Raw genomic sequence first — 19,732 nt, 5'->3', positions numbered from 1 at the left:
AGAGAAGGTCCCTGAGCAGGAACTGGCAGGTTCTCACATCTCCCATAGCAGAGGCTGCGTCTCTGTGCAGGAAGTGCCACTGGGCTGTGCAGACAGGGATTGCGTGAGAAACCTTCCCTTGCACAACTTCCTGGCTTGTGTGGCAGCCGTGCAACGCGAGGGAGGAACCACATGTGTAGCACAGTGCTGTCAGGGCGCCGTGAGGGAGGCTTGGGGGTTTGGGTTAGAGCACACTAACGGTTGGATCACTGTGTCAAGCCCTGTGGAGGATTTTGGAGCACAAAAGGCATGGGCAGCGCGTGACAGTGCCTGATCTGCTCATGGAATGTGTGGCTGGGGGGGCTCTGCCTGCTGAGCATCCACAATCCTACACGAGTAGCCAGCTGTTACCTGAATTTGGGGGAAGATGTGACGTCCATGAGGTGTGGCATTCAGCCGTACGCAAAAAGAAACCTATCGCAGCGGAGGCTCAGCGATGCTGATTGCTGACCCGTGGGGGCAGAAGGAAATGGGGGAGGGGAAATCTTTCGAAGTAGGGCTGCAAGGTGAGGAAACCACGGGGACATCTGTGTCCTTGGGTGGCATGGACAAGGCCTGGGGCATGAACTGCAAGCAGGATAGCCATCGGATAACACATGGAAAATGAGATGGGGCCTTGTTAAACTTAATGCCCTCGTCTCAAAATTATCACCACCAGGATTGTTGAGTTTGCTCTTGATCACAACAACTTGATGCATCAAATTTGACACCTTGGGGGGGGCAACAACAGAGAAGTCAAACGTTGATTGGGAAAGCTCTGCCCTCCCCAGAGGGTGAATTTTGGTTATGGCATGGTCGGTCTCAGTTAAAATGGGAGCTGCTTTGAACTGTGGGCTCTTCTGGGATTGTTTTTCTTCTTGTTTTTTTTCTTGCAGGAAATCCTGGGTGTCTAAAAAATGAAATCCTTCCACTTGACGAGGTCACGGGGGGCTGGCCAGCAGCCAGGCACAGGGCTCCTGCGTGGCTCGGCCCATTCCTCTCTACGAGCCCGTTGCTTCCTCCAGGACGCTTCTCTTGCACGTATTTCTGCACGCCGCAAGGAGAGGCTTAGATTTGCTCTTCTGCTCGATATTTAATTTGCGCTATGCTTTAAGAAGGCCAGTAACGTCTTAAGACCTGTTGTGGTCTCCGAATATAAAACCCCCCTTTGCTGGGGGAGGTTGACTTGACTGAGCCGCATGATCAGAGTCAGGTGACAATATCGGGCACAAAACCGGAGGAGAATAAACAGCTGGGTGTAGGAGATCAGCTGATGATCTTGCCTTTTGACAAACTGCATTACTCCTCAGGGAAAAATGAGTGCCTGGCCCTCTCCTCTGCTCTGGAGCTTAACCACGGCGTGTTTAACAGGTATGTCCCCTACGCCGGCGTTTCTCTTCGCTGGCTGAGCACGGAGGTGGGTAAAGCCGTAACTGGGATTCGTCTCGGGGTGCTGCAGAAGGGCAGGGCAAGAGTGGGGAGGAAGGCAGGAAGGGCAGTAAGTGTTGAAAGAGATGCAGTGTTGGAAGCAGGCTAAACATAGTAAATATAAAAGCTTGCTTTTACAAGAAAAAAAAAAAAAAGGAGGAAAAATAGAGCCCTGTTACTCTGTGTATTGATTTGCAGTGGCCTCTTCATGGCTTTATCTTAAACCCCAAGGAACAGGATGCCCCAGTATGTTCACTTGCTCAGGCTGTTTTGGTAACTGGGTCTTTATAAGAGAAAAAGCATATATATAACTGCCTGAATATTTTTGTAATCATGCCTCTACCTGCTCGTCTCCTTGTTCTTATCCTTTTGTACTGCTTACCTATCCAAAAAAAAAAAAAAACCAAAACCCAACCCAAAATCTACATTGATATAGTTAATATTTTCGTGATGTGGGATCTGCAAAACTTGTTGCACTTCAGATCATGCATGATCCAGGGCAGCTCTGGCCACGCACAACTGGGAGCTCCTTGGGGTGCAGTGCTGCCCGGCTCCCTCCTCACTGCATTCCGCCTGCATTCGAGGGGCTGGAGGCTGCCAGGGACCCTTTTTGGAGTATGAACCCATCAGCCCTGCTCAAACAATTTGCATTTTACAGAGTTCCTTGGCAAGGGGCAAAACTACTCAGAGCAATTACCTGCTGAGCCTCATCTTTAGTTGTGTGCACCCAGGGCAGCCTGAGCGTGTAACACGGTACAAGCCATAGTCTGGCACTCTCATTGAAATTTTAAAAATTTGGGGAAACTCTCCCTTTCAGGAGTCAATTTTTCACCTGTTGATTCAGGACCCAATTATTAACCTGTTGAATTCACTGAAGGTGATTATTATCTTCACCTAGATCTGTAATTGTTGACTTGGTTGTGTTTTGTTTGGCTTGAAGGATTAGTTTTTCAGAATGGCAGGTTGTACAGTTGTTTAGATGGAGGCAAAGAAAAAAATAAGGGAGCATCCATCCTATTTCTGCATTTTGTGAGTTCCCAGCCAGTGTCTGTGTGCCTCACGAGTCAGCAGGGCTGCCTGCCTTATAGGTCAGGAAGGATGAGCTCTGTAATTAAAGAGTTCGGTCACCTTCCCTGGCGTCCTCAAGGCTCTTGGAGTGAAATGTCATGCCAAGGCATCACACAGAATGACCCATCCTTGAAGTGAGATACTTTTGTTGATTTACAGTGCCCCTAAATAAAAAAAAAAAAAGTCTTTAGAAAGCAAAATCACCACTCCCTGGTGTAGATGATGTAAGTGCAGAGACAAAATGATCTGATGAAGCTAAGGTTGTTTGAGTGTTGTTTTTTCACACCTGTGATACTATAACTGGTAAAACAAAGCATCACCCATTTTTAATAGATGCTCAGAACTATTTTTTCCAGCCTGCCTACTTTTTTTTCCCTCCAGAAGTTGTTTAAATTAATTTATATAATACTGGCTACTGAAGGCTACTGATGGCTACTGAAGTTTTGCAAGCTGCTCTTTAATGACAATTTTTGTAACACGTTATGGAAAGATATTTTCTGTTTAAAAAAAAAATAAATCCATCTTAACAGTACCACCATTTAACACCAGAACCAACCAACCAATGAAAGCTTACAAAGAGGCAATATTCAACTAAAAAAAATGTTTAAAAAAACCCCAAAACACAACAACATTCATCCAGCTGTGTGCAGTCCAAGGTGTTTAAATCCACTGCAGTGTGTCTGGCTGGCAGAGCTGAGCATACGCTGGGGATAGGCTGCTCTGGGAGCTCAGACTTTGATCCCAGCGGTCCTTCTGAGAGCTTTTCCCAGGAGAACTTGACACTGCCCTTGACTTACTGCCAGTGTTTACTTTGAGATTAGTTTAATAAAAACCTGGGCTGACTCGGCTCGATGCCAGACGCGAGCAAAGAGAAGCAAACTGACTTTGGCCCATCAGGCAGGTGAGTCGGATGAGGGGAATTGCATCTCCATCCTGGATGGAGGCATGGCCAAGGTACTGGTGTCCTCCGTGGGTACTGCAGAGCTGCTCTCCCTGCCTAGGACCAGCGCTGGCGTCTCCAGGTCACTTGGATTTGGGCCTGGGGCAAACAAATATGCCACAAAACAACCGCTGTTAAATTCAGCATCTGGGGGGTTACAGCAAGAAAATGTGGGCAGCAGCCCAAACAGCTGGGTGCTCATCTGCTGCTTCGCTGGGTAGTTACGGAAAGATGGGGGTTTGCGCTCTGTGGAGTACAAAGCAGGCAGTATGCAACAGGAGGGAGCACTCCCAACAGGCTCTCTCCATGTGATCGCAACTTTGTAAGGACTCTTTTATTCAGTGTCCTGATCATGCTGTAGAAATTTAACTAGAGTTATTAATTAACTTGGTCTGCATGTTGTTGTTGTTCACACCATGGCGGTGCTAAGCACTGGTACCCGTAGTGCCCGGCCTCACGTGGTATAGCCCAAATTGAGAGAGAAATGGAAGGCTGGGGGAGAAGCAGGCGTGGGACAAACCTCAGGCACCCATGGGTCTGTGCTGTCACCGTGCAAAGGCACGGCCCCTCCGGGTCTCCAGCTTCTCATCCTGCTCGTGTCCTTCCTTGTCCGCATCTTGCCGCCGGGTTTCAGCTGTGCTCTCCGGGCTCCTTGAAACCCACAAAGCAATCTCTTAAAATAGTCCTTTTATTTTTCCTGCCGATGGCCACTGGACTTCAGCAGGCCCTCTTGCTGTGGTGGCTTAGCAGATGTGTGCTGGTCATGAGCACGTAAACACCACGGTATCAGCCACAGTCGCACGTGGATGCTGTATGAAGTTGGATGTGTTCAGAAGCTGTGGCAGGAGCCGGCTATTTTGTTTTCACTTTCCTTGGTTTGCTTAGTACCACACTGCTAAATTAAAACCAACTTGCTACTTTTTATATTTAACTTCATGGGTCTCCCCTCCCTTTGGAGGCTGGAAGACATCCCTTGTGTGTGCCAAGATGGCTTTCACCAGCAGATAGCCTTTCAGTCCACTACGTATCGCAGCAAAACAACTTGAACTGCAGTAATACCCCTTTTCTCTGAAGATTACAGCTGTCCCCGCTCTGACGGGGGGATTTCAGAATCAAAGCAAGTCTTGGCCCGCGGGTTCCCTTCTGGTTACTGGATATATCTCCAGAACAGCTTTAAAAAAAAATCCCCAACCCATGACTTTTCTTTGCTGATCCCTTTAACCAAGATGGGATGAAACAGCCAGCTACTTGACAAGCATCTTAAATCAGATTGTTGTGGGATCTCTCTTGAGCTGCCGCTACCAAAATCAAGTGTTTCAGGCAATTCTCACACCCTTTTATCTACGAGAGTCAGACCTCCTGGACATTGACATCTGCTGAGCTGTGGCCTCACAGACCCTCTAAATTATTTGCTTGAGAAGTCTCTCGTGTGCCAGGGATTCTCAGATGCTGCCAGTGCTGTTCACCTCCTTGCTTCTGTATTGCTCTGCAGCGGACCGTAGCAGAAGGGAGTTTCTGGACATTGAGCAAGGATACACGGGTTAAGGAGTGGTGAAGACCTAATGGGAAGTCTCTAAAGGGAGGACAGTAATCTGGCCACTGATTATGTTTTTTCTTCTCTTAGGTATTGCTTTAGGCCAGACAACCGCCACCCAGGCCCCTGTTGCATCAACACCAGTGCCTCCCAGGGCAACCACCACCCAGGTCCCCATTGCATCAACCCCAGCACCTCCTAGTGCAACCACTACCACAGCCTCTGCTCCCCCAACTGCCTCTGCAACGCTCTCAGCTGGAGTGACATCAACCACTGCAAACCTTGTCACATCCACGGCAGAGCCATCTGCTGATCCAAGCACAAAAAACCCTGCTCAGACCCTGCCTGCCACCACGGATGTGACCGTCCTCACCTCTGGCAGCATGACCGCCTCTCAAGCGCCTACAGGACAGATGTCCGTGTCCACCAGCACCCCGGTGTCCCCCCCAGGCATGACCATGTCTCCTGGGGTCCCATCAGCAGCTCCGTTCCTCACCACTGCCAAGCCCTCAAACTGCAGCAGAGTGAACGTGACAGCCTGTGCCCGCTGCTCCCCAGGGACGTTTCCCAATGAAGGTAAAGGCCCATGCTTACCCTGGCTCTCATGTTAGGTGGAAAAGGAACTTCTCAAAGGAGATGAAACCAGCACACATTCTCATGTTGGAGGCTTGGGCAGGCAGCAGGAGTGGGAGTTAATTCGTTGCACCTTTCTGAAGTTAAAGGCTTGGCCTTTGCTGGCCTCGTGCTGTGTATTGGTCTTCCTGAGGCTTCCCCAGGAGGATGAAGAAGCGGTAGGGTTGTGGCTGCAAAGTGTAACACGAGTGCAACCTGATTTATTGGCAGGAGGATGTTGTTTTGAGGTACAGTGCCAACTATAAGGACAGCTTCCAACGATCCGTCTCAAATGTTTGAAAGAGAATCTCTGCTATAGAAACAGCCTTTTCAGTTGGGCTTGAGAAACCACCTGGTTGACATCTTTTGTGGTCAGGAGTACATAATATTACTGTTTTCAGAAGTTATTTATGTGTTGTAATGTGGTTGGTTTGTGTTTTTTTTTTTTTTTTAAACACCACCACCCCACCCCAAAAAAAATCTCAAATAAAAAAAAAAATCCCTAATATACAAGCTATGTACTTTTTGCTTACTTCCTCTACTGCAGTGCGCTTTTAAAAAAGAGGAATAAGCAGCTCTGATGCTTTAGGGTAAAGCTGCAGAGGACAGGAGGTAATTCCCACCACCCCCATGTGCAGGATGTTCACCCACAGGACCTTCTCCTCTTGCCCGCGTTTGGTTGCTGCAGCACCGAGGACTGGTTCCTGCAAGCAGTGGGGTGGCAGGTCTGACGTGTGCAGCTACAGCAAATCCTACCCAATTACTCTGCAAAGCTCGGATTTGTTTTGTGGAGCAGAGAGGGCGAGCTTGTGTCTGGTGGGAATGCCAGGGTACCTGTGCGCAAAGAAAAGCTGTTGCTGCTGAAGGCAGATCCTCTGCTCTGGGGTTTTCCTGCTTCCTGAGAGCCTAAATTAGCAGCAATCCAAAGGAGCATGTTGGGCTTTTGTTCTTTTTTGTTTGTGTGTTGGAGGGAAAACAAGGAAAACCCTCCTGGCCCCTCAAGTTAAAAGAGAAAAAAGCAGTCATCTTAATTACCAGAAAAACACATTGATAGACTTGAGACCTGTAATCACCTTATGGCTGTTCTTCAGCTTGCTAACGATGCACAACAGCACCATTACCATTAATATGACAGTTTCTACCCTCTAAGACTGTCTTGCTGGAGGGGTTGCATCCCAGCACTTCTGCATGCGTGGCAGTGTCCTGTCCTGACAAGCAAAGGGATTTAAGTCAAGTCTCGCAGTCCTGATCCTGACCTTTTTGTTCCGATTTAGGTACCTCGAGCTGCTCGTGCTGTGCTGAGGGCTCGTGCACGGACGCCAGTGCCTGCACCTCCTGCCCGCTGGGCCACTACCAGCCTGAAAGCGGGCAACCATCGTGCCTGCCTTGTCCGCAGGGGAGTTACGCCAAGTAAGTGCCTGAGACCCCGGGCATGGGGTTGTGGGTGCTCTCCCTCAAAACACTTCCCAGCCAGAAAAATCTCCTCCTTTGGGCTAAGGGAAAAGTGCTGCTGGAGTGGTTTCTCACTGGGAAGTGCAGGGGTTTTGCATCCCCGAGTGCCCTGGGACTTGCTGCCCTGGCACCCACCCACAGTGCAAACACTCGTTGGCAGCAGCCAGAGGCCGTGTGCTCCCCAGCTTCGTGCAGGGTTCTGTGCCAAACTGGGTCAGGGAGCTCATTCACTGCAAAGCCAAAATAGCAACGTGTTTGTTAAACTAACCTACAAACAGTCCAAACCCTGGAGAAAGCCCCAGGTTGCCTTTGGGCGGTGCTTCAAAAGAGCTCCCCGTGGGGCAGGTGGAGGTGTGAAGGGGTGCACCTCCTCTGTGCTGCTAAATTCTTCTCTCCAGGAAACCCCGGCATGGGGGTGCTCGTGCCGAGGGCTTCCCAGCAGCCAGCTCCACCCTTTTCTTTTTCCATAGTCTTTTGTATGTATTAAGAGAGAATATGTTTGGGGTTTTTTTGTGACGGAAGGACACTTGGGAGTGAGGTGTGGGGTTCATCATCTCGGCTTTTCTCCAGGATACCTCTGCCCAGCTGGCTTCACCTCTGCGCTTTGCCCAATTACTTTCTCAATCTCTGTTTTGTCGCCTCCAAGGGATCTCATTATATTTAAGTCACTGGCAACTGAAGCAACATCCTTAGCTGATACAGTGTGGAAAAGCTAACGAGACATCGCAGCCAGAAGCCTGGCCTTGCAATTTCACCGGGCTGCCTCATCCCGGGGATGCCGTGTGAGTGTCCTCCGGCTGCAGGAACATGCTGCTCCCATCGCGGTTTTCCTCGCTGTATCGGATGTCTGCTGCGAGCAACTGGTGGGGTTTGTCCCTCAGGTGGCTCCGAGGACAGGAGGGTGGCGAGAGCTTCCCAGGACCGTGTCCCTGTTCGGGTCAGCCCTGGGGAGAGGGAACAAAACGTGGCCATGGGGAAGAGCGACATGGCCGTGCAGTTCATTTGCAGCAGGCCATAAGTTTGAGGGGCCACCAGCTTCCCCCTCCGTGCTCCCCCCTTGCTGTTTGTGCTGTGAGGACCTGCCTTACCTTATTTACTGCCCAAGTGCTTTAAAAACCCCTCAGGATCAGTCTCCAGGGCACCACGCAAATGCTGCTGCGGGGATGCCGAGAGGGCCGAGCCAGGGACCAGAAAGGACGGTCAGCAAACGGCGGCCGGAGGGGGGGACCAGAAGATGGGGGGGACGCAGAGAAGCGGAGGGGAGGGGGTCCGGTGGGCGCAGTGTGTGAGTGGCCATCTCCATGGCAGCTGCCTGGGCCTCAGGGCTCCGATGGGATCGTTTAACATTTCTGTGGTATTTGGAGAATCCAGGCTCCCCCGAGCTCTGAGCGGCTCTGGCTGGCACAGGCCCTGTATTGGTTTGTTTTAAGCAAAGCATTTGCTGTTTCCAATTGATTTTTATTTTTTTCCACAAATCTTGCTCAGCCCTGGGGTTTCTGAAGGAATTAAAGAGCGTGTCCTTGTTTTCCTCCAAAGCATCCCTGAGCATGTAAACAAATTCTCATACCCACATGCTTGTTGTTGGGGATTTGGCTCTGTTGGTGATGAATGCAACAGCTTTCCTCTTTCTCTGCCTTTCCCCATTTTCCTCCCCCTCCTCCCGGAGGTCTAACATATTACATCCCCTTTCCCACAGTCCCTGTTATTCGAGGTCAGAACTCTCACACATCAGTGCCTGTGGTTTAGGTCCTTTTTTCAACTCCTAAGTGACCTGACTTTCAACAATGGAGCAGCTCCTTTTAAAATCGCTGATGGATGCTGAACATCAAGCACCTTTCCAATTCAATTCAATTTCCAAGTATGGTTTTAAGAGCCTGACTTTAAACCAAGGTTTTGAAGCCACAACATATTTTTCAAGACCTAGAATTCAGACTCAGAAACCCACCCCTTTCCATATAGCCCACAAGGCATCTCTAATGTTAATAACAGAGAAAACTTTATTTTTCCAGTGGCCCTTTAACATTCAGGCCAGCTCAAATTGCTGCTTTTCTGCCTGAACTCCTTCATTATAATTACCCTATTTCTAGGCTTGTTAGTGAAACAAAGAGTTGTGCTCTGCTCTCTCCTCTTGAAGTGGATAGAGGCTCAGGTGACCTAAAATAGCACTCACCTCTGCTCCTTTCTCTCCCAGCCTCACAAGGAGCACCATATGCCTTCCCTGCCTGCCTGGCCATTACGCTAATGAGTCTGGGGCTGCAGCCTGCAGAGCATGTGAGAAAGGTAGGCTTTGATTTGTGCTCAACCCAAATGCATTTTCATCAGGCTATGAGAGGCTTTTTCCCATGGCCAGATGCAATTACCAGGTAACTTAAAAGCACTGAAGAGTAAACAGGTTATTTTGTTCAGGCTAAAAATAGAATAGCACATCTCTTCCCATTCTGTTATTGAGATTTTTATTGAAATGAAAAGAACAGATCTCAGAGTCACGCTTCTGTTTGCAACAAGCTAATACTAACGCTGCAGTGAAAGCCTTTTCCAGAAAGTCAGGGAAGGTTTATGAAATTCAGTTGTAGCGCAGGAAAAATGATGTCAGGAAAATAAAGTATTCCCCTATTTTTAATAGCATAAATTAGTCTAAACCATCTTTGTTTTCAGTTAGGCAATCTTCTGCAGTCTGAATATTAAGTGTAATACTCTCCTTATTCCGGTTCTCAGCGAGCTGCTTTGCACCTGGCTAATGCAGTATGAGCCTGGTACAATGTGTTCGCAGACAGCGTAACAACATGTTCAAAACAGACTGGCATTAACTTATGCAAAACCCTAATTAACACATGCACTGCAGCAGCTATTTGGTACACAAATTAAGCGCTCCTCATACATGCGCAACTGTTCTTTTGAAAATCCACCCACCAAACTGGCTGGTACCTAAATCTTGGCTATCACTTGCTAAGTTTGGGAGGAAAAAAGTCTAACTGGTGACAGCGCTACGGTATGTCGCTGCCTTTACTCAGCGAATTTGAACACTGCGTTAGACCACAGAGGAGTCTGTGGAGATGGCTCCTAAATCAATGCAATTATAAATTTTAAGTTTCTTTTTCCTTTCAGGGAGAGGGAGGTTGGTTTGTTTTCATCCTGCTCTGCCACAGCCTCTGCTGCTTGTTGCAGATGAAGGGGCATAAGGCAGATCTCACCCATGCCCCTGCCAGCTCCTCTCTGAACACAGGCACCTCAGTTCTGTCCCAAGGCAGTGACCGGTGTTGGGCATCATCAGGCATCTTCCCAAACCCACCTGAACTCCCAAGTGGTGCTCTGTGCCTTTAGAGGTTCCCGTTGGCGTGGCAGGGGCTCACAAGCCGGGTCCTGCCTGCTCCCCCTGCCCACAGCATGGGCGTTTCAGGGCATTTTGCTCCTTGTTGTGCTGTGGGGAAGGGTCTGTATGTGTCCTCCTGCCCTTTGTGGTCCTGGTGGTGCAGGGAGGGAGAGCAACCCATGGATTGCTGCACAGAGCAGAGCTGCCCTGGTTGATGGGTCTTGGGCCCTTCCCTTTGGAGGGAAGGAGATGTGCCTCAGACTTCCCGGGGTGGGGGAATCCCTGGAGGGATTGGGGTGACCAGAGGGGTTTCCCCTGCTCCAGCTGAATAAGCCAGGAGGCAGCACTGGGATCACCTAGTTCAGCTTTATTCCAGTTCAACCTGCCATGCTGGGAAGGTTGACAGGTCTCTGTCTCCCTGGCAGGGTCTGGGACACGAGAATGACACCAGGGAACTCTGCCCGAGGCCCCCCACGCGTCCCTCAGCATGGCAGAGGTCATTAGGAAACTTGCATTGCTATTTCAGGGCTTTTGGCAAATATAAACCCAAACATCCTGAATAAGCGCAAGAAATGCCACCTGAAGTGTGTTGTGGGGAGCTGATTTTGTTGCTTGTAAAATGGAGAAGAGCAAATATACAACAATGTGGGGCAGTGACAGTGGAGGAAAAATCCTGAAGGCTTACTCTTCTCTTTTTCAGGGTATTTTAGCTCCCAGCAAAATGCAGTTTTTTGTCTGCCTTGCCTGCCTGGATCATTTTGCAAGTAAGAAGTCGACTTGTGTTGCTGGCTGTCAGGTGGGCAGGGAGGGGTGGTTTTCTTTCAGCCACCGAGCTAGAAGAACCAATGTAGTGGCCAAAGGCAAGTCACCTGCCTTTTTGGCTGTAGAGACATTGGTGCTGACCCTGGTGAGAGAGGGATGGTACGGTGAGGGGAGGATCCTGGCTGGGTGTGGAGGATCCCCAGGATGAGGTGGCAGAGCATCACCTTGGAACCTGCCTCCTCCATCCCTGCTCCCAACATCACTGGCACAGGGATTGTGCTGAGCGTGGCTCTGGGTTTAGCAGGTTGAAGCTGAGCTAATGGTTTGTTTATCCTGAGCCGGGAGGTGCAGAAGGCAGCAGCTAAAGTACCCAGGCTGAGCTCCCACCTCTGGGGTGGGAGAGAGGGCCTGGGAGAGGTGCTGGTGGGGCACCTGGTGATGGGCTCCACACCCTGCCTGTAGAGATGCCTGCACAGAGGTCACGGGGTTTGTATCCAGAGTAGGTGAATTGGCACGTGAACACTTACCTTCCTTCTGACCTCACCTTGAGCTCGCTTGTCCCATGTTATGGAGCAGATCTCTGCTGAACCTTGACGAAATTGCCACAAGACTGGACCCATGGCTTACCTGGCTGTATTGCAGGTCTCTCTCCCAGCTCTCTTCAGTACCTGTTGGCCAGTTCCAGCCAACTTTGCTAAGGAATAGCAGCTTCTGGGAGAGCAAGTTCCTACAAGTTTCATGCAAATAAGCAACCGAAGGGAGGACAGAAATGCCGTCGTGTCCCCAGTCCCAATTAGACATGTGAGAAACCACACTGGAGAGAGAGACACCATGAACACCCACAACATGGCAAAAGCTTAGTTCTTGGTAGACCCTGGAGACTTCAGGCTGTGCATATGTAAGAGAGCTAGCTTTGCTGGGCTGGTCTTGCAAATGCTTGTCCTACAGCATTGCCTGTCTCCTCTCCCCTCCCCAGCACCACCAGCTGCACGGGATGTCTGCCTTGTCCTGGTGGGCAAGAGGCTCTTCAGGAGGCATCAGAGGAGTGCACACCTTGCCTCCCAGGTAACTCCTGCAGCGGAGGGTCGGGGGGGGGGGGAAGGCTTCGATAGCCCAGCTGGGAGCACACGGCTTCAGCACCAGAAGAAATGATTTCTTCCCGAGCCTCGTCTCCCTTTCCCCAGCAGACCCTGGGGACGGGGGGTGCCGAGGCTGGGAAGCAGCAGTGGCAAAGGGGGCGGTCAATGAGGGGAAGCGAGGACATGGCTCTGCTCCTTGCATCGCTGTCTTCCAGAACATCAAACCACAGCGGGTGAGTCAGGGGGAGGGCAGAGCGCTCCAGCCATCCCTGCAACCACGGATGGCGAGCCTCCTCTCTGGAGACAGCACCAGGGATTTCTTGTAGTCACGTTGTGTTTTAAACATGCAAAAAAGCATTTACTGCTTTGAGACCCGGGACTGCTGTGACCCATCATTCCCACCAAGCTTAGGAAACTGAGCCGTGCTTTAAACTTTGCTCAGCAAGTTTCAAACAGCTGGAAAAGGCGTTTGAATCCAGAATTAGAGAGGATGAAACACTGCTGACCTCCAGCTCCAACCTTCCCCCTGCTTTAAAGCCAGAGCTCACTACTAAACCCATCTCCCACTGTACTCCTACTCAAACTTGCTCTGTTTGCCAGATCAAACCCCAGATAGCCTTTAGTCCCTCTGTCCCTGTTTGTTCTCTTTCCTGCCCCTTTGCCACCGAGCAAGGACCAAAGTCCGGGCTCAGCTTTTGTTATGCACATGAAGTATTTAAAGGTCTTTCTCCTTGTGGCTTTGAAAGCTGAATCACCCATATGGAATTGCAAAGGCCCCGGGGTCTAGTCCCAGATCTTAATTCTGTGCTTATTTGCTATTCTAGGTATGTTCAAAGGTCCCAGTGACAACAAATGCAAGCTCTGCAGGACAGGAGAATACCAATTACAGCGGGGCATGGAGACCTGTGACCTGTGCCCAGAAAATCACTACTGCCCTGTGAGTCTCCATCAGCTGGTTTGACAGTCTGGATTAACAAATACAGCTGTCCCGCGACAAGCTAAATAATACACTTCAATTAACACAATTCTGATCTGAGCCTCTTTCCTTTTCTTAAACATAGACAGAGCCCTGATGGAGGGTGACGACACCAAGAGTCTGGCTTTGTGCCACCCTTGGAGCCGCCTGGTCTCACTGGGCCATCAGGGGGAAGTCAGAGATGGTGTATCCATTAATGAGGGGGTTTGATGTATGGACGTGCTGTATAATGACACCTTCTGCTCTTCACCCTACTCTGAGTAACACCACAGGGGCAGATGGGCTGAATTTAATGATGGCAGGTTCATTTCTTCTGTCTTTTCAATGCTGCAGTGTCATCTCTTCTCAGACTAGTTACCTTCTGCAGTCTTCTCCATTTGCTGGTGCTGAGTTACTTCTTCTCTTGGGCAGAGTCCAGATGTGAACCCAGTCAAGTGTCCTCCCGATGCCTTCTGCCCCGCGGGCAGCGCTGAGCCCACGTACTGCATGGAGGTCTTTCTTTACAAGGTGGGGGACTCCTGCCAGTTGACTCCCCTGATGGTCGTTCTCCTGGCCGCCTTCTCAGCAGGTAAGTATATGTCTTCTCTGTCCTCTGGCAAAACTAGACACCCCTCTGCAGCTGGGCACCTTCGTGCTCTGCCAACACTGTTCTCTGGATGGTGTATTTTATGTTTCTGGAAACCTGGATTTCTAATAAAAGTCTTTCTGGCTGCCTGCAACGCAATGATAATCCTTTCCCCATTTGTAAGTAGGGATATTGCTGTATTTGCTCTGAAGGAAGGCTGGCATAACACTGAATGTTTGCTGTTTGTCCTCAGGAAGCAGGTGTGTGTATGGACCCCCAAACCAGGAATTTCTTGGCTGCCCCAAAAATAGGAAGAAGGACAATTTTCTTTTGGTATAAGACTTGAAGTTTCCTAAAAGCATTCCCCCTGTGACTCCTGCTGCAGCATCCAGGAGGACAGGGCGCTGTCAGCATGCGCAGTGTTGGTTGTATCGATGCTGTAGTGCACCGTGTAACAAACAGAAGGAAAGACAACCAACACCTACTGAGCATGTGGAGCATCCCTCATCCCAGCTATAATTAGCTCATTAGGACAAACCAATGGGTGGATGAGCTTTTCCACCTGGAAGGTACACCGTGAATACTCATTCCAAAACAATGAATATGCATTTGCAGTCATAGCAAAGGGGAAAAAAAAATAGTTCTGTAGTCTTTAATCAAAGTTTAGGGGAGGTTTAATCAGAGATAACAGTTATGATGCAAATGAGCAACTCTTACTGCTATGGATTGCAAAAACGGCAGAAGAGCAAGCTGGGAGGAGGGACTCAGCTCCTGCACGCAGGCAGATGAACAGAAACCCCACTGTAAGTACCACTGATGCTACCAGCTCTCTTGGCACAAGATTTTAATCTCTAAGTCATAGAGCTAAGTGATCAGAGGATAAGGAATAATAGCCTCATATCCATCAGTTTCTGTGTCTTAAGCGCAACAGTTAACGTGCCTCCTGAAGACCCATTCTCCAGTCCTGCTCACTGTTGGTAAAAGATGGGGGGGAGATAAAATAGATGTGTTATTCCCCACAATGAACAAGAGAGCACAAAGCTGCTTCTCCAACAACAAAGCAGGGCTGTAGCTCTAGCAGCACTTCTCCAGAGGGCTGAAATGTCCTGGTGGGAGCGGATGAGGGTTGTCCTCACAAGCCGTGGCTTGGAACCCTGTGAAAGCTCCTCCACTGGCCCAGATCCCCTTGTGCCAGGCTGTGGTCCAAAAATCTGCCAAAACAGATGCCATCTGAAGCGAGTATTAATTAGAAAAAGTAGATTAAAATGAAGCGTATGAAAAGCCTGTCCACATAGGGACAACGACCCATTAACAAGCATTTCTGATAAACAAGTCTGAGGGTCACAGAACAACATTCCTCAGTGAAGTCCTGCCTGTCACAGAGCTTGCTCGGAAAAGGGGTAAAATAAACAGCCCACACAGGAACCTGCAAGTATTTCACGGCTGGTCTAACAGATCAATTGTTTACCATGAGACTGTCTGCTCACGCAACCTAAATTTGGACATATTTGTCTGGCCATATTGCATCACAGCGACAGACTTGTGCTCTTCTGTTAAGATCAATTTTCCCTGATTATGCTTCTGTCAGAAACAAACAAACAGAATGTCGCAGTACTTGGTATTTGCCAATTATTTCCATGTCTATGCCCAATCTAAAAGTAATTTTTCCTGACAGTCCTGATCTCAGTCTAGACTCAAAGTTAATCTAGGTCAGTTACTTCTTGTGGTTCAAGTGTAGGCACTGCACAGAGCAAACTTGTTTCTTGACAAGATCCTTTGGTGGGATCAGCAACGGGTAAGATGCCAAGTGGAAAATAATAGTTCCACAGAGCAGAGAGTAAATGGGAGTAGGAAAGCAAGTTCCTAAATTATTATGCTGTTATTCTCCATAGCTTCCAATGAAAAGCTGAAATGTCAAAGTTGAGTATTTATTATTATAGCTGCTGGTTTTTGTGCAGAATATGTAGAAGAAAAAACCCCAACCCTTAACTTACCAGGAAAGAATACTTGAGTTGCAAAGCCCTACAGAAAATGACGCTTTACCTTCCCATCTGAAAATAACCACCACTCCTTGCCTTCCAGGTGGAATCCTTGCTGTCTTTCCAATAATTCTGAGAAGACGACAAGAATATAGCAAGAAATCATTAAAGTCTCTATTGCTACCCCGAGGCTCAGGACGACACACAACTTATGGGGGCACTGAGCACACAGAGCCAATCTACGCTGGCTGGTAGCGTAGGACATGCTGTCAGCAACCACCCTCTTCATTTTTCCATGGGGCAATACAGATGTGTGTGTATGGGGCAAATGTTTTAACCATGAACGACCTATTTCTGTATAGACAAAGTAAGTGCAGAGAAATAAAACTCAATTTTTGAGTTGTGGTTACTTGTGTTAACCAACCCAGCTGCCTGCTGTACTAAAACGGATGGATGGGAAAGTCTCGCCCTTCAGTTCCTGGCTTTGTTCACCAGTAAATACTTTTCTCCTTTCCTCAGGAAAAAAAACCCCCAAACAAACCAACAAACAATTATCTGTCTGTCTCTCCAGTCAGCTGAACAAACTGAGTGAGGATCAAGTGCTCCAGTTACTGAGGTTCCTGTGATACAATGATCATTTCCACCTGAGCAGGAACTAACACAAATAAGCTTCCTTTTAACAGTATGCAATTATTATTATTTTTTTTTTTGCCATTCTCAAAACTTTACCATTACTTTAAGCAGGGGTAAGTCAAGGAAAGGGAGTTCAAAGCTTTCTCCTTCCTCTCAGCTGTGAGAAAACACGTGCAACTAAAATAATGGTTGATTCCTGGACAAATATGTCCCTTTTGTTTCCTGCTATAAGATGGTGCTTCATCCTAGAGCTACAAAAGCAACTCCAACCTTCTAGCAAACCTCACAGGAACTAAGCAGGGGCTGTAGCGATAGGACAAGGAGTAATGATTCTAAACTGAACGAAGGTAGATTTAGATTAGATGTTAGGAAGAAATTCTTCCCTGTGAGGGTGGTGAGGCACTGGAACAGGTTGCCCAGAGAAGCTGTGGATGCCCCATCCCTGGAAGTGTTCAAGGCCAGGTTGGATGGGGCTTTGGGCAACCTGGTCTAGTGGAGGGTGTCCCTGCCCATGGCAGGGGGGTTGGAACCAGATGGTCTTTGAGGTCCCTTCCGACCCAAATCATTCTGTGATTCTAATCTGGACCAGCAGTCACATGGATAGTACCTATAACCACAGCCCAAATTCCATGGTACCAGCGGAGCTCCCTGCAGTGCTCCCTGCATCCTCGCCAACAGTCTCTCTCACACTGCTGATTTAGTAGACAGGCATTAAGTTTCTCAACTGGCAAAAAAAATGTGGCTTTTCATAGTAGCAGCACAGCACCAGAGGATCTCAGCAGAACAGTAATCCAATCCAAACAGCAAGCTTCTGAAATGCTCTTAAAAAAATGTAGCAGATTGGGAGATTCCACCCATGAAATCAAACCAGACCCAAACAAAAAACCCGACTGAAAAAACAAAGCAAAGTCAAAATCAGATCTGACCAAGCAGGAACAGCACCAGTGACAGCTAAAGGAACCCAAGGAAACAGAACTGGTAGGTCTGCATGACTCCAGCTCAAAGTCAGTAAAGCCTGTAAAATCATGAGCAACAGAAACCAGCACTGTAACAGGAAAACCTGTGCTGCAAAAAAATGTCAATATTTTTGTCATAAGCAACGTTGTGAAAACAAGCCAAAGCACAGTCATTATTATCTCTGCATAAACTTAAAACATGATTGCCACAGAGTCTCTTAGCAAGTCTTGGAGTGAAAGTTTTCACTATGAAAGAACAACAGCCAGTTCCCTCACTACCAAACCACACTTGCTTAGTATGTATCATTTCACTTTTTTTTTGGGGGGGGGGGAAGCTGCAAAATTAACTATATAGAGCTGTTTCACAAAGAAAGAATTAGCAGCTTCTTAAATAACTAGGAATAAATTTTAATATTTAGTAAGACACTGAGGTTTCTCAAGCAGTCAGACATGGAATAACATGACTCAACAATGTAGAACAATCCCATTAATACATCTTTCAAGATATTTTGCTTTTCCAAGTAATTAAAAAACCCAAACAAACCACCACCACAAAAACTGACCATGAACACAAAGCTATTGAACAAAACAGACATTTAATTTGATTATTCTTCCTAGATTGTATGAAAATACATCTAACATATTCAACTTAAAATTGTTTCCATGCTTGCTCATGTGATAAAAGAACAACAAATTCTGAATTTGGCTATCATGTATCAGCTCTGAAGAGTTTGGTGGAAAAAGACAGACATCTTTCTACTTCGATGGGCAAGACACTACATAATTTAATGCCACATAATATGCCATACTTATATGTTATTTAGGTGAATTTATACCAAAAAAAAAAAAATCTTTTAAGCTGCTGAATGCTAAAAAGGATTGAGTTCCATCATGCGAAACCTTAATTTTTCAAGACTTTTTTTTCCCCTTGTATTTGAACAGTGGGAGAAGGAAACCACTGAAGCAATTTTTCTGTTGTCTTCTTTTTTTTAACAAAACTTCAGCCTATTTGCCCAGTGCTGCAGAGCAACGTACAGAAGCCTTCGTTAAAAGACACCTAAACCCCACCTTTCCTGATTCAGAAACTAAAATGCTACCAGATCACTACCTGAGGGACTTAGCTGAGCTCATGGGGTTACATGGTCAGTACACCTTAAGGGAGAACATGGTCCACATTTCTTTTAAAGATCCATCTCCAAAGTACGTGACCAGAAGAAATGAATTCCTAGCAACTCAAAAGCAAACTCCTAGTTTGCAGTCTCAGTGCTGCAAGCCTTCATAGGCCCAAAGAGTTGGGTAGTAAAGAGCAGAGAAGAGGTAGAAGGCAGCAGAAAGTCAAAGAGTGTCGTGGTTTAGCCCCAGCAAGCAGCTAAGCAGCTGCTCGCTCACCCCTCCCCCTGGTGGGATGGGGAGGAAAATCAGAAGAAATAGATAGAACTCGTGGGTTGGGATAAGGACAGTTTACTAGGACAGCAAAGAGGAAAATAACAACTATACTTACAAAAGAATATGCAAAACAGGTGATACACAATCCATTTTGCTCACTGCCCAGAACCCGATGCCCAGCCCGCCCCAAGCAGCGACTCCTCCTCCCCGGCCAGCTCCACCTTTATATAGGAGCATGAGGCCATGGTATGGAATACCCCTTTGGCTAGTTTGGGTCAGCTGTTCTGGGTGTGTCCCCCTCCCAGCTTCTTGTGAAAATTAACTCTATCCCAGCCAAAAACCAGGACATCATCCACCCCTTATGCTATACCATCTACGTCATGCCCAGATCCTACACTCCAATTAATCACCACCACTCTTCCTGTCTTTGATATATATATATACACACACACACATACACAGATATCATTCCCTTAGTCTACAGGCCATCCCTCTAAAATGTCCGTTGAGTTCATTTAGTCCATGACTTTGGGCTCCATCTGCCATAACCGCCTGCCAGGGCAGGACAGATGGCGTGTGATGTTGCATGCTGCATCTGGAGCTCACGGCTGGTATATCTGGCATGGCCCATGTTCGCAGTCTGCAGGTTAAAGATGTTGATTTCAATGAAGTTGCTGGGCACTGGTTGCTGAAGCCAGTTCTAGTTCCATCATCACTGCACGTAGCTCGGTTTCATCAAAGTTGATCCTTCATTAATTTGGGTGACTCTTATGGTAACACCATTGATACAGCATATAGCAATTGTAGTAGCAATGACATACAATGGCAGGGTTATTTAGCAATTTACATCATACAATTTAATTTATTGGCTATTCTTACCCAAAATCACATCCCCTTGAGGTACACATTAGACTTCTCCATTTTTCCATATCACCCACCAAGTGCACCCAGGTCCTCGAGCAAAAGCAACCTCATGGATGGGTTTGCTTTTGCCTAAAGCAGGGCTAACCCAGGCTGTCTTTCCCAACACATTC

At 47.9% G+C, this 19,732-nt stretch overlaps 1 protein-coding gene across 2 annotated transcripts; it reads left to right on the top strand.

Moving 5' to 3' along the window:
- The first annotated feature begins 997 nt into the window (after positions 1–997).
- LOC129206241 (multiple epidermal growth factor-like domains protein 9) lies at positions 998–16,128 on the top strand. 2 transcript variants are annotated; one of them, XM_054825114.1, is made up of 9 exons: positions 1,007–1,389; positions 5,079–5,564; positions 6,875–7,010; positions 9,244–9,332; positions 11,063–11,126; positions 12,101–12,189; positions 13,028–13,140; positions 13,591–13,747; positions 15,827–16,128. In XM_054825114.1, the coding sequence occupies exons 1-9, from the start codon at positions 1,335–1,337 to the stop codon at positions 15,976–15,978; spliced, it is 1,341 nt and encodes a 446-aa protein (XP_054681089.1). In that variant the 5' UTR covers positions 1,007–1,334; the 3' UTR covers positions 15,979–16,128. The 2 variants fall into 2 exon arrangements, with proteins under 2 accessions (XP_054681088.1, XP_054681089.1); XM_054825113.1 differs by having other exon boundaries at positions 998–1,389; positions 13,591–16,128.
- The last annotated feature ends 3,604 nt before the right edge of the window (positions 16,129–19,732 follow it).

The sequence above is a fragment of the Grus americana genome, chromosome 4 (assembly GCF_028858705.1).
Source record: "Grus americana isolate bGruAme1 chromosome 4, bGruAme1.mat, whole genome shotgun sequence".
NCBI classification, from domain to species: domain Eukaryota; kingdom Metazoa; phylum Chordata; class Aves; order Gruiformes; family Gruidae; genus Grus; species Grus americana.
The sequence above is the reverse complement of the archived record's forward strand: the minus strand, read 5'-3'. Positions and strand labels throughout refer to the sequence as shown.

What these genes read in the sequence shown, in the direction of transcription:
- LOC129206241 (XM_054825113.1), top strand. Translation starts at nt 1,335, where the DNA reads ATGAGTGCCTGGCCCTCTCCTCTGCTCTGGAGCTTAACCACGGCGTGT. An exon ending in CTGCAGAGCATGTGAGAAAG is followed by an intron (nt 9,333 to 11,062) that starts GTAGGCTTTGAT and finishes TCTCTTTTTCAG; the next exon opens with GGTATTTTAGCTCCCAGCAA. An exon ending in CTGCCTGGATCATTTTGCAA is followed by an intron (nt 11,127 to 12,100) that starts GTAAGAAGTCGA and finishes TCCCCTCCCCAG; the next exon opens with CACCACCAGCTGCACGGGAT.